This window comes from Rattus norvegicus, chromosome 7, assembly GCF_021556685.1.
Source record: "Rattus norvegicus strain SHRSP/BbbUtx chromosome 7, alternate assembly SHRSP_T2T, whole genome shotgun sequence".
Taxonomy (NCBI): domain Eukaryota; kingdom Metazoa; phylum Chordata; class Mammalia; order Rodentia; family Muridae; genus Rattus; species Rattus norvegicus.
The window spans coordinates 122,570,861-122,582,079 of NC_141540.1; the positions used below are offsets into that span (position 1 = coordinate 122,570,861).

An 11,219-nucleotide genomic window follows, 5' to 3' on the forward strand; every position below is an offset into this window, starting at 1 on the left:
ATGGGGAGAAAGGAGGATGGCATCTCCCAGGCTCCTACGTGTTCTCCGTGTCTTTCTGGTGAGAAGGTGAAGGCAGAGCTGCAGAATGCCTGCTCTGTTTGTTCCTGGGCAGAACATTCAGGCCTCTCTCTCCCTATCAAATAATTTCCCAAACTGAAGTTGAGAACGCAGACCGTGCCCGGGCCTTGGAAAGCCGAGTCACAGGGCCCCCAAGCCGGCCACGGTCAGCAGAAGGCCGTTTTGAACGTTTTGGAGTTTCGGGTTTCCACAGACCAGCCCATGCCCTTTGCACCGCGGCCTTGGGGGCAGCGCTGTGGGTCTGGATCAGGTATAAATTCTGGGGCAGAAGGAGGAAGCAGCCGCCGCCCCAGAAGAAGGAGTCAGGCCACAGGGTTTCCCAGAAGGCGAGCAGTATTCAGACCTCAGGGACATTCCCACCAGTTGGCTCCCTTCGCTCGGCCCCGCCCGGCTCCGCCCGGCCCCGCCCGACCCCGCCTCAATCACTCCAGCCTCCTCCCCAGCTGAGAGCGACGGGGAACCTCCGCCTGCGCCTTTAAGGGGCGTGACCGCAGCCTCCGCCCCTTCTACCCGCACGCGCCAATAAGGGGAGGGGTGCGAGAGGAGGAGCCTGGCGAGAGGGCAGGCGGCGGAAAGTGAGCCGATGCGCAGGCGCAGTGGTCGCACGACAGTGTGTTTCCAAAATGGCGGCGGCGATGGATGTGGATACCCCCAGCGGCACCAACAGCGGCGCGGGCAAGAAGCGCTTTGAAGTTAAAAAGGTTGGGTCTCGCCAGCGCCTTCCTCAAGGAATCTAGGGAGGCGCGGATATGGCTGGCAGGCCCGAGGAAGAGCTAGGCGCGGGGGAAAGGGCTTCATTTCAGGGCGTTCCTGGGACCGGGTACCACTAAAGGAAGCCGGGGGGCGGGCCTAGGGTTGATCGGCATGATGGTGGCCCACTGTCTTGGCCATATTAGTTTCGCTGGGAAAGCTGTGGGTCCAATCGCAGAGCTGCTTACTGAAATACGCGAGGTTAACTTCGGTGCGGGAGCCAAGCGCTTAAGCTGTCACTGAAGTGACTGAGAGTTGGGGGAAGGACAGGGTGGGGTGGGTAGGATGGAGACTCGTGAAGAGACTGCGGCGGGTGGAGGATGGGGCTGTGCGGAGAAACCCGGGAACGTGCGATGACACCGCAGAAGAGCTCTGCCGGTGTTCTTGCTCCGCCCCTTCCTGGATCCTAGAATCTATTGACTCCGAGGGACCTGGTGTGGGCCCTCGATTGTATGGCGGCCTCCATTAGCCTTCTAAACCCACAGTCTCAAGTGTAAAGCTTGGTTCTTCCGAGACGTGTACTAGTTGTCACATAGCTTCTGCCACTCCAATGGTTCTCTAATGCCCGTGTACACTTCTAACACAAAATGGTAATTTAAAAAGTCTGGTGGGCTTTGTTTTAAAAGCAAGCCCAGAACTTGTGCCATTTAAGAAGGCGGAGTACTAATTGTTAATGACCTGGGAACACAAAAAATATGAAACGTCCTTTTGTATTCTATTCCCTTCATAGTTTTCTAGCACTTTAAGAGAAAAGTGCCCGTTCCTACCTAAGATTACATAAATCTGCTCAAAATGAAGATCTTGAAGTGGGGAAGGTGTTTTTGGTTTTTTGTTGGTTTGTTTGGGGTTTTTTTTCCTTTTTGTTTTTGTTTTTTTTTTTTTCTTTTTGTATGTATTACTTTTGGAAAGAGTCGCTGAGAACACCTCCCCACCCCACTCTTTTTTTGTCATCTCATTGTGGCCACTGCTGCTCAGTTACGGCCTGCAGCCATATGGAAGAATAATAGAAATAATGTCGAATTTACTAGACTCGAATACTTGAATTTGAGAAGTCAAACCAAAGTAGTCCTTGAAAGGGGTGTCCTAGGGGTTGGGGATTTAGCTCAGTGGTAGAGCGCTTGTCTAGCAAGCGCAAGGCCCTGGGTTCGGTCCCCAGCTCCAGAAAAAAAGAAAAAAGAAAAAAAAAAAAAAAAGAAAGGGGTGTCCTGTCCAGTGTAAGTCTTGGATCAATTTACTAGAACTAGCAAAATAATAGTTTGGACATATGAACGTTGGGAACATCAGTTTCCTTGGTAAGAGGACAAGAAAATTGCACTGGATTGACTTGCTTGCAGTGCTGTGAGGTGTAAGTGATGACCTTGTTCTGTGTGCTGACACTGGGTAGGTAACTCACTATCCAGCTTATCCCACGATTATCCCCTTAGCGATTGATCCATTTATTATCGTAGTTCAGTCTGTTCACCTCTCTTCCTCCGAGTCCAAAACTGCGTGGAGAGCAAATACTTAGGCAGATTTTGAGTTCGACCACATCTGTCAGGAACAGCTCCACATTAGTTCAAGTTTGTACTTGAAGCTAAAATGGGTGTTCAAAAAATAGCTCTAATATTCCCACGTCGGTTTGGCTAGCTAAATTATTTTATGCTATAGACCAAAAAAAAAAAATTGGCGCGGTGGGGCTTGCCTTCCTCTTTCCGCCATCTTGGCGCCTTTGGAAGCCCACTGGGAACAGGACTTCTAAAAAAAACAAGTATGTCTGGAAGGCTGTGGTGCAAGGCCATTTTTGCTGGCTACAAGCCAGGCCTCCTGAACCAAAGAGAGTACACGGCTCTTCTTAAAATTGAAGGCGTTTGGGGTTGGGGATTTAGCTCAGTGGTAGAGCGCTTGCCTAAGAAGCGCAAGGTCCTGGGTTCGGTCCCCAGCTCCGAAAAAAAAAAAAAAATTGAAGGCGTTTATGCCCGAGATGAAACTGAGTTCTACTTAGGCAAGAGGTGTGCTTATGTGTACAAAGCAAAAAACAATACAGTGACTCCTGGAGGCAAACCAAACAAAACCAGAGTGATCTGGGGAAAAGTAACTCGGGCCCATGGAAACAGTGGCGTGGTTCGTGCCAAATTCCAAAGCAACCTTCCTGCAAAGGCCATTGGACACAGAATCCGTGTGATGCTGTACCCATCCCAGATTTAAACTAATGGAGAGTAAATAAATAAAAGTAAAAAAAAAAAAAATTAAAAATACCCATGTTCAGGAATGAGGAAGTGTACACGTGGTCTGCTGTTACCCTCTGATGTTGTACAAATAATGTAATCCAAAAATCATTCTTTCTTTGCTAGGCCCTATGGCCAGGGAGTTGGTAACTGAAGCCGCAGCTGAAATCCTAACGAGTCTGTTATGTTACCCAGAAAATGCATTGTTCCCTCTTCTCCTTGCAGTGGAATGCAGTAGCCCTCTGGGCCTGGGATATTGTGGTTGATAACTGTGCCATCTGCAGGAACCACATTATGGATCTTTGTAAGTAACTCGGGGCGGGTGGGAAGGCGTTGAGGAAGACAGAAATGGTGGTCATCCTCGTGTGCCCAATTGTCTTCTTTACCAGTGAATACAAAGCAGGGTCAGAACCCGTAGGTACTTGAGTGTTTGAAGTAGATTGCATGTTGTTATTTTTGGAGACAGGGTTCTCTGTGTAACCCTAGCTGTGCTATAACTCAGTATGTAGACCAGGCTGGCCTTGAACTAGAGATCCCCTGCCTCTGCCTCCAGAGTTAAATTGTTTCTCTCTCTCTTTTTTTTTTTTTTTCCTTTTTTTTTTCCGGAGCTGGGGACCAAACCCAGGGCCTTGAGCTTGCTAGGCAAGTGCTCTACCACTGAGCTAAATCCCCAACCCCTAAATTGTTTCTCAAAAGGATGTTTTGGAGCCACACCTGGCTCTTAGAATGATTTGCTCGTTGTAAATTGGGCAAGATCCCATTTAGAATGAGGTGTGGGCAGAGCTGCCTCTTATCTCCATCTTAGACAGCCACAAAGGCAAAAATAGTAAAAGAAAATGACCTTTGAAGGCGGTACATGCCTGTAACCCCAGCATTCAGGAGGCAGTGGCAGGAATATTGTGGCAAATCGCAGGCTCAGCAGGGCTAAGGTTTGAACTACAATACTCTTTATCTAAGCTAGTTTTTGTTGGGAAAGATTACAGTCACAGATTGGAGAGATGGTTCAGGAGTTAAGAGCACTGGCTGCCCTTCCCAGGGGACCCGGGTTCAGTTCCCAGCACCCACATGCAGGCTTACCATGAGCTATCACTTCAGTGAATAAATTATAAGGTAAAATTGGCAGGCAGCCCTATATATTCTCAAGTTTTATATTTTCAGGTACAAACGGCTTAGCGTCCATGCACGTGTGTATATGTATGCATTCCTGTTATAAATGTGTATATCCTCCCACTCCACATTTATACATGCACCCATAGGCTATCAGCAGGCCTCTCAGAAAACCCCAGGACTTACCGTGGAATCCCTTTATGCCATTTAATCTTGGTTCTCAATTTTATCCACACTATTTACTATTCTGATGTGTTGTCTAGTACATAATAAAATTGCCCTCAGTATTTGCTAAATAACGACAACCAAATGGTGGGACAACCTATGGTCACTGCATCTCGGAAAGCATGAATCAGTCCTGTGTGAGAAAGCACCTGTGGCATTTGCTGGTAGTTCATGGCGCCTCAGAGTTTCCTTGAACTTTGACCTTTTCGTTTTTGTGCTACAGTGAGAGCAGATCAGCAGCTGCCATGTTTAATATAGATAGAGCAGCCATTACTAAAACAGCAGTTTAAACATGGATGGAGTGTCTGGTGTATGTGTGCCACTTTCTGTCCCTTGTGTTTTCACAAGTTGTACCCAGAGAACATCTTACTTCCTTGGAGCTGTCATCTGAAAACAGTGGACGTCACAATGCCCAGATCCCTTCTTACACTCCTTCCTGTGTGTCTCGGGTGGGAGAGAAAGTGTTTCCTGGGGGACAACAAAGCAGTGTGGTTTCCACGACATACTGTGTGTCCTAATGGGGTCTGGTTTGTTTTGGGTCTTTTGTTGTTACTGTTGTTTTGAGATGGCCTTACAGGTAGACTGGCCTAGAACTCTGTATGTTGTCCTTACTGACTGCAAATTCATGATTCTCCTGCCTCTGCTTCCCTCGTAATATGTTCAAAATGTCACATGAGGTACAGCATTGAACTTATAACAAAAACTTGTGACAGATCCGAGTATAATGGTTTACACATGGAATCTCAGTACTTGGGAGGTGGAGGCAGGAGGACCAGGATCAGTGTCATCCTTGGATACGTGACAGATTTAAGGCAGCCCAATCCTGCCTCAGAACAACAGAGCAATCATGCTGGTGAGGTGGTTCTTTCTGCCTCCCCCTCTGACGTGCTGGGAAGGCAAGCGTGTGCCACTATGTGGATCTTAATTTGGGTAGTTGAGTAAGGGTGGTCATTTCCTTGTTTTTGTTTGAGACATGATCTCACTGTGAGTTCAGACTGGCCTGGAAGTCTATCTAAAACGTGTTTTTCAGAAGGGACTTTATTTGGTTGCCACTTTCAGTAACACTTTGTAAATTGATTGCCAATGTTCTTGCTCTGCACATCTTGAAAATTGAAAATTATTATTCAAAGCTGGCCTCAGACCCAGGGAGAGTATCCTGCCTCTGCTTCCTAAAAGCTGGGATTATAGGTTTGACCCACCACATAGCCATCTTCACCTTTTTCCCATGCCCTTGAAACCAGTTAACCACTTGAGGATGTGGCTGGCCAGGTTGGAAGCCCCTGCCTCCAGGTCAGTAATTTTCTTACCCTTGTTCCCACAGGTATCGAGTGTCAGGCCAACCAGGCCTCAGCTACTTCGGAAGAGTGCACGGTTGCTTGGGGAGTCTGTAACGTAAGGGACCATCTTTACCTATGAGTGGCTCATGCCTGCATTGCTGCTTTTCCTGCTTCGGCCATCTTGAGAATTATTAGGGGGAAACAAGAGGTGTACAGACAGTAAAAGCAGGCTTAAGTCCTCGTAGTAGTTACTTTTAACTGGATAAATAGTAGTCATTAAAAGAAAGACTAGTCTGTCTTAATTACTAAGTGGACTTTTCCTAAGCAATGTTTTCAGTATTCAGCCACTTTGAGGAGTTATCTGCAAAGCTGTGGGCAGTGTCTGCACCTTCAGCAGACCGATTAAGGCCATGTCTGTGGGAAGAGGTTTGGTGGTAAATGAGTTGAGTTTTCTGTGTGTTTTAAGTTAGATTTGGTGTAGGGTTGGTTCATTCTTGTGTGTGTGTGTGTGTGTGTGTGTGTGTGTGTGTGTGTGTGTGTGTGTGTGTGTGTTTTCTCTTTCGTGTGTTCCTTCATGTGTTCCACCAGAAATATTTAGCACAGCACTGTTGAACTGAATATACAGTATTACAGGGTGTGACAGCTATGAGACAACAAATATATTATTTCTAGCATGCCAAAAATTCATCTATAAAGCACTTACAGTCTTCGTTACATGAGCTACAATTGCCCTGACCAGTCAGGGCCAAGACGCAGAGCTTCCACCCTGACACAGGAATCTCAGGTTCCAGGGTGAGCCATCTGTGGCTGTATTACTTGCTAGTAAGAACATTTAACATCTCTAATCCTGGGTTTCCTCAGGTAAAAGATGGCTAATAGTGGAAATGTAAACAGGCTTAAATGATTTAACTTTTTATTAAAGAGTATTTAGAGGCCTAGTAGGATGACTCTGGATAAAGGGCTTGCTGGCAGCCTTAGGTCCTGAGCTTCTGTTCTAGGGACCACTGGTAAAAGAAGAACCGACTTCCTCCCCACAGGTTGTCCTCCTAACTGACACATGTACACAGCCAAAATAAATAGAAGTTTTAGAAGTACGCAGAGTGGCTCCCACAACATGACAAATATTTGGTTAAAAAAAAGCTAAATGAGTAAAGTGAATAAGTAAAAAAAAAATAATAATAATAAAAAAAAATAGAATGGGTGGTGAGGGCTAAATGAGGGACTGGAGAAATGGCTCAGCAGTTAAGAGCACAAACTGTTCTTCCAGAGGACCAGGGTTCAATTCCCAGCACCCATATAGCAGCTCACAACCATCTGTAACTCCAGGATACCCTCACACAGACATGCATGCAGGCAAAATGCCAATGCCCATAAAATAAAAATAATTATTCAAAAGAAAAAAGAAGGGGTTGAGGATTTAGCTCAGTGGTAGAGCACTTGCCTAGCAAGCACAAGGCCCTGGGTTCAGTCCTCAGCTCCGGAAAAAAAAAAAAAAAAAAAAAGACAGCTAAATGAGGGGTCAACAGTTATGGCGTACATTGCTCTTCCAAAGAACCTACATCCAGTTCCCAGAAGCCATAGCATAGAGAGCCACTCACAACCACCTGTGATTCAAAGTCCCATGGCCCTTCTAGTGCCCAGTTCTTTCCTCATGGCCTAGCAGCTGTCTTCCTGCCCACTCTTCTTCTCCATCAGACCCTTTGACTACTTCACAGCGCACAGTAGCCAAAGGATGATGTTAAACTTTGATGGAGCTAGAGAAAACATACCCGGTGCCTTGCCCTCACTACTAAAGGTGACATTCTTCTGAATGAAGGGAGGGGGCGAACCTGCTGGGTTCTTCAAGGCCAACCTGGTCTACAGAGCAAGTTCCAGGTCAGTCAGAGTTACACAAAGAAACCCTGTCTTGAAAAAAAATTTTTAACAAAAAGTGTAAATGGAGATGAATTTATTCTGATAGCTTGCCATACAGGAGAGCCTGGGCAAGCTGGGCCAGAAGCCTTTATTCTAGGCTAGGGGGCTAATTTAGAGTCTTGTCTGAACCAGCTCTGTGAATTAGACAAGTCATTTGTCTGGGGTTCCATTTCCTGTCTGTAAAGAACAGATAGTAATATCTTGCCTACTTGCTGGGGTCGCAGTGGGTTTGCATGAGGTAATAGGTGTCAACATCATCTATAAACTCAGGCACGGTAAATGTGCCTGTGGTAAGTTATACCATCTGCTAACTACACTCTGTTCTGCATTTAAGAGGAAGTAAGATGGGTCCACCTGCACCAAAACCTCATTCACAGGCATCTTGCCCTTGAACACATGCACGTATTATTCCCGGGCTGTGTAGGACGCTTGACAGGAAGATGAGAGCCCTTGGCTCAATAATAACCTTTGGATGAGCTGTCCCCAGTACCTAGACATGGCAGGAAGTGTCTCAGCTTCTGCCTTTTGGAAATCCAGAGGGGTTTGTTGCCTTGTTTCTTAAAAACGGACAGAATCTTCTAGAAAGTTATTGAGAAAGGAAAGTTGTCTTTTCTCACATTTCTCAGGGAGGTAGAAACTTCCTGTTATCAGCTGAATGGCACCAGGACCCACATTCCCGGCAAGAGGCAAGACCCCACTGTCAGAATGTAGTCCTGTGCTCTCTGAGTCAGTTGTTAGCAGTAAAGTCATGTCACATGTTCTTGTTGGAAATGCCCTTGTATTTCCACTAGAAGGGTTCCGAGGTGTGGTGAGGTGTGCTGCCCTGTCACACAAGGCTGGTCTCAGACCTGTTGTCATCGTCCTCACTGCCGTCTGTGGTAGGTGTTGGCAGCGGGGGCTATGATGACGTGGGAACCCTTGTCTTCTCTTTCAGCACGCTTTTCATTTCCACTGCATCTCTCGGTGGCTCAAAACCAGGCAGGTGTGCCCCTTGGACAACAGAGAGTGGGAGTTCCAAAAGTAGGTGTTTCTTCTCATTGCGGTTCTAAATCTGGGTTTTCTGGTTAGTGTCATTCTCCTACTGGCCTCAAGCTGAAAGCAGCTGGAGCAGTGGGACATCACCCAAACCCCCTTGTCCCCTTGTTCTCTTCTTTTCATTTTGTTTGTTTGTTTGTTTGTTTGAGACAAAATCTCTCCCTGTAACCCTGGCTTCTTGGAACTCAATCTTTTTAGACTAGACTGGCCTCAAGAGATCTGCCTGCCTCTGCCTTCCAGGTCCTGGGTTAAAGGTGTTCACCACCATACCTTATTTTTAAAAAGATACACAGGGGGGTTGGGGATTTAGCTCAGTGGTAGAGCGCTTGCCTAGCAAGCACAAGGCCCTGGGTTCAGTCCCCAGCTCTGAAAAAAAGAAGGAAAAAAAAAAAAAGATACACAGGGATTAACTAGCATTTCACAGGCTGAGTTTTTTCAGCCTGCTCAGTCTATCAAAGTGGAAAACATGGGAGTCGGAAATGATTGGAAGTATTTGCAGGGCTAGAGGATGTAGCTCAGTGGTAGAATACTCGCCAGGCCTGTGCAGAGACCTTGGTTCAGTCCTCGGAGAACCAAAACAAATGGATGACTGTCATAGCTCCACCCTGGGAAGTCCCATGGTGACGTTTCCTTATCCACCGGTCACCTTTCTTTGGATGTGGAGGGAGGAATGCTCTCATGGTGTTTGGAATCTCTTGGTTTAGGGATGACTGCCCTAGGATTTTTGGGGTTCCTCGTGCGTCTGCCTTCTCAGAGCAATGGTCACAGATGTAACCACCAAAACCTACTCTTATTGTTTGTTTGTTGTTGTTTGTTTTGGGGTTCCCCTCCTTAAGATAGCAATTGATTTCTACCCTCCTGCTTTAGCCTTCTCAGCCGGGTGCCTCAAAAACCAAATCCCTTTGGCTTAGCTCAGCTGACTGATTGTGATATCAGATTTACAGCTAATCAATTACATTTTTATTATTAAGCAAAGTGTGGTAATGTATGTCTTTGATCTTAGAACTGAGTTTGAGGCCAGCCTGCTCTACAGAGTGAGTTCCAGGATAGCCAGGGCTACACAGAGAAACCCTGTCTAACAATCAAAAACTGTGTGTTGTTTAGCGGGTTTTATGGTTTTACTCTCCAGCATTCTAATGAGGTGAATTGTTTTGTCTTTCAGGTATGGGCATTAGGAAAGACTCTCCCGTAAAGCTTACCCATTTGTTACTCGTTTAGTGACTTCCTGTTAATTATACATTAGATAGAACCATGGTTCTTTTCCTTTCCTTTGTCTTTGGAGTTTGGTGTTCCCGCAGCCATACTGTGTTTTGTGTCAAATAAAGCCTTTAAGTTGGAGACGGTTGCTGTTTCATGTATGTGGAAAGAGTGAGCTGAGAAGGAGCCTCTTCAGAGCCAGGAAGCCAGCCTCAGAAAGTGCACTGTTCTTGACGAGAACACACTTGTCTTCACAAGGTCACAAGGAACCTGTTAAAGTCTGCAAGTGCGGGTCACTGGCACCTGGAAATGCCTGAGGCTCTGTCTTCCTTCTGAGATAGCACCAGGCAGGAATGAGGAAGCACATGGCAGCCTTGGACCAGCCAGGCCTGCTCTGGGCTCTCACCTCTCCTGAGGGAGTCTGAGAATGAGTGAATGGCATCAAATGGGCACAGAAAGGCTTTGTAAGCTCTGAACACCACAGAGTTGGTGCTGATTGTGGATGACATGTTGCAGTCTCTAGAACAAAACTTGACAAAAAAAATCATAATATGTAATCTTGGCTGGCAATAGAATGATCTTAAAGTCAACTTGAAAACTGATATTTGGACAGTTTGAGTATATGCCTGTAATTCCAGGTACTTGGGAATTAGGTAGAAGGATCCTTTGAATCCAGGAGACCTTGTTTCTAAATGAGATTCTAGTTTGGGGTCTAGGGGGTGCTGTAGCTCAGCTGCTGTAAGGCCTTGAGTTCATTTGCTGGTGTGAATTTTTTTTTTTTTTTTAAAAAAAGGTCGAAATTAAATTAAGTTAACAAGAACTCAGGTTTCCTTTAAACATGCTGGCCAGGAAAGGCGTGGCCACCCTGATGCTGATTCAGTGGCTGTAGTCTACTGAGACACTGTTTCTGTTGTTGTGATTTTCATGTAGTTAACCATCCTACAAAGGTCCTGAAACCCTTCAGGGGAGCTTTCCTCTCTCCGGTGCCATTCCATGTGTCCAGATAAAGCAGGTCTGAGACTCCCAACCATCTTCTGTTGTCAAGCAGAGAAAGATTGCAAAAATGTGAAACAATGCTGTCATTCATGTTTCCAAAGTTAATTTTAATAAAAATATTTATGTTAATGGTTTTTTGTCATTTTCAAGATTGTTTCTGCCCTTTAGAGAGTACTTTATGGGTGGCCTTGCGGGCGGATGCTCGGGTGAGTGTGCACAGGGGCTGCTGCTGGCTCATCCATCAGTCTCCACATTTTCCACACAAGGTCTCTTCACTGAACATGGAAATCGCCCACTGGTTATGCTGCCTGAGATTCTCCTGCTTCTGCCTCCCACCACCCCTGACTATGGGTGCTAGAGAAGAAATTCCAGTTTGGAAGGCATACTTTACTGACTGCCTACTCCTCAACTTCCTCAGTTTGACAGAATTGTGATG

The 11,219-nt window shown here is 46.1% G+C and overlaps 1 protein-coding gene across 2 annotated transcripts; it reads left to right on the forward strand.

Moving 5' to 3' along the window:
- Window positions 1-687: 687 nt before the first annotated feature.
- Rbx1 (ring-box 1) lies at window positions 688-10,912 on the forward strand. Of its 2 annotated transcripts, NM_001034135.2 has the most exon segments (5): window positions 697-779; window positions 3,258-3,336; window positions 5,686-5,756; window positions 8,490-8,575; window positions 9,753-10,912. In NM_001034135.2, coding segments are annotated over 5 exon segments (327 nt in total). In that variant the 5' UTR covers window positions 697-701; the 3' UTR covers window positions 9,766-10,912.
- Window positions 10,913-11,219: the final 307 nt, after the last annotated feature.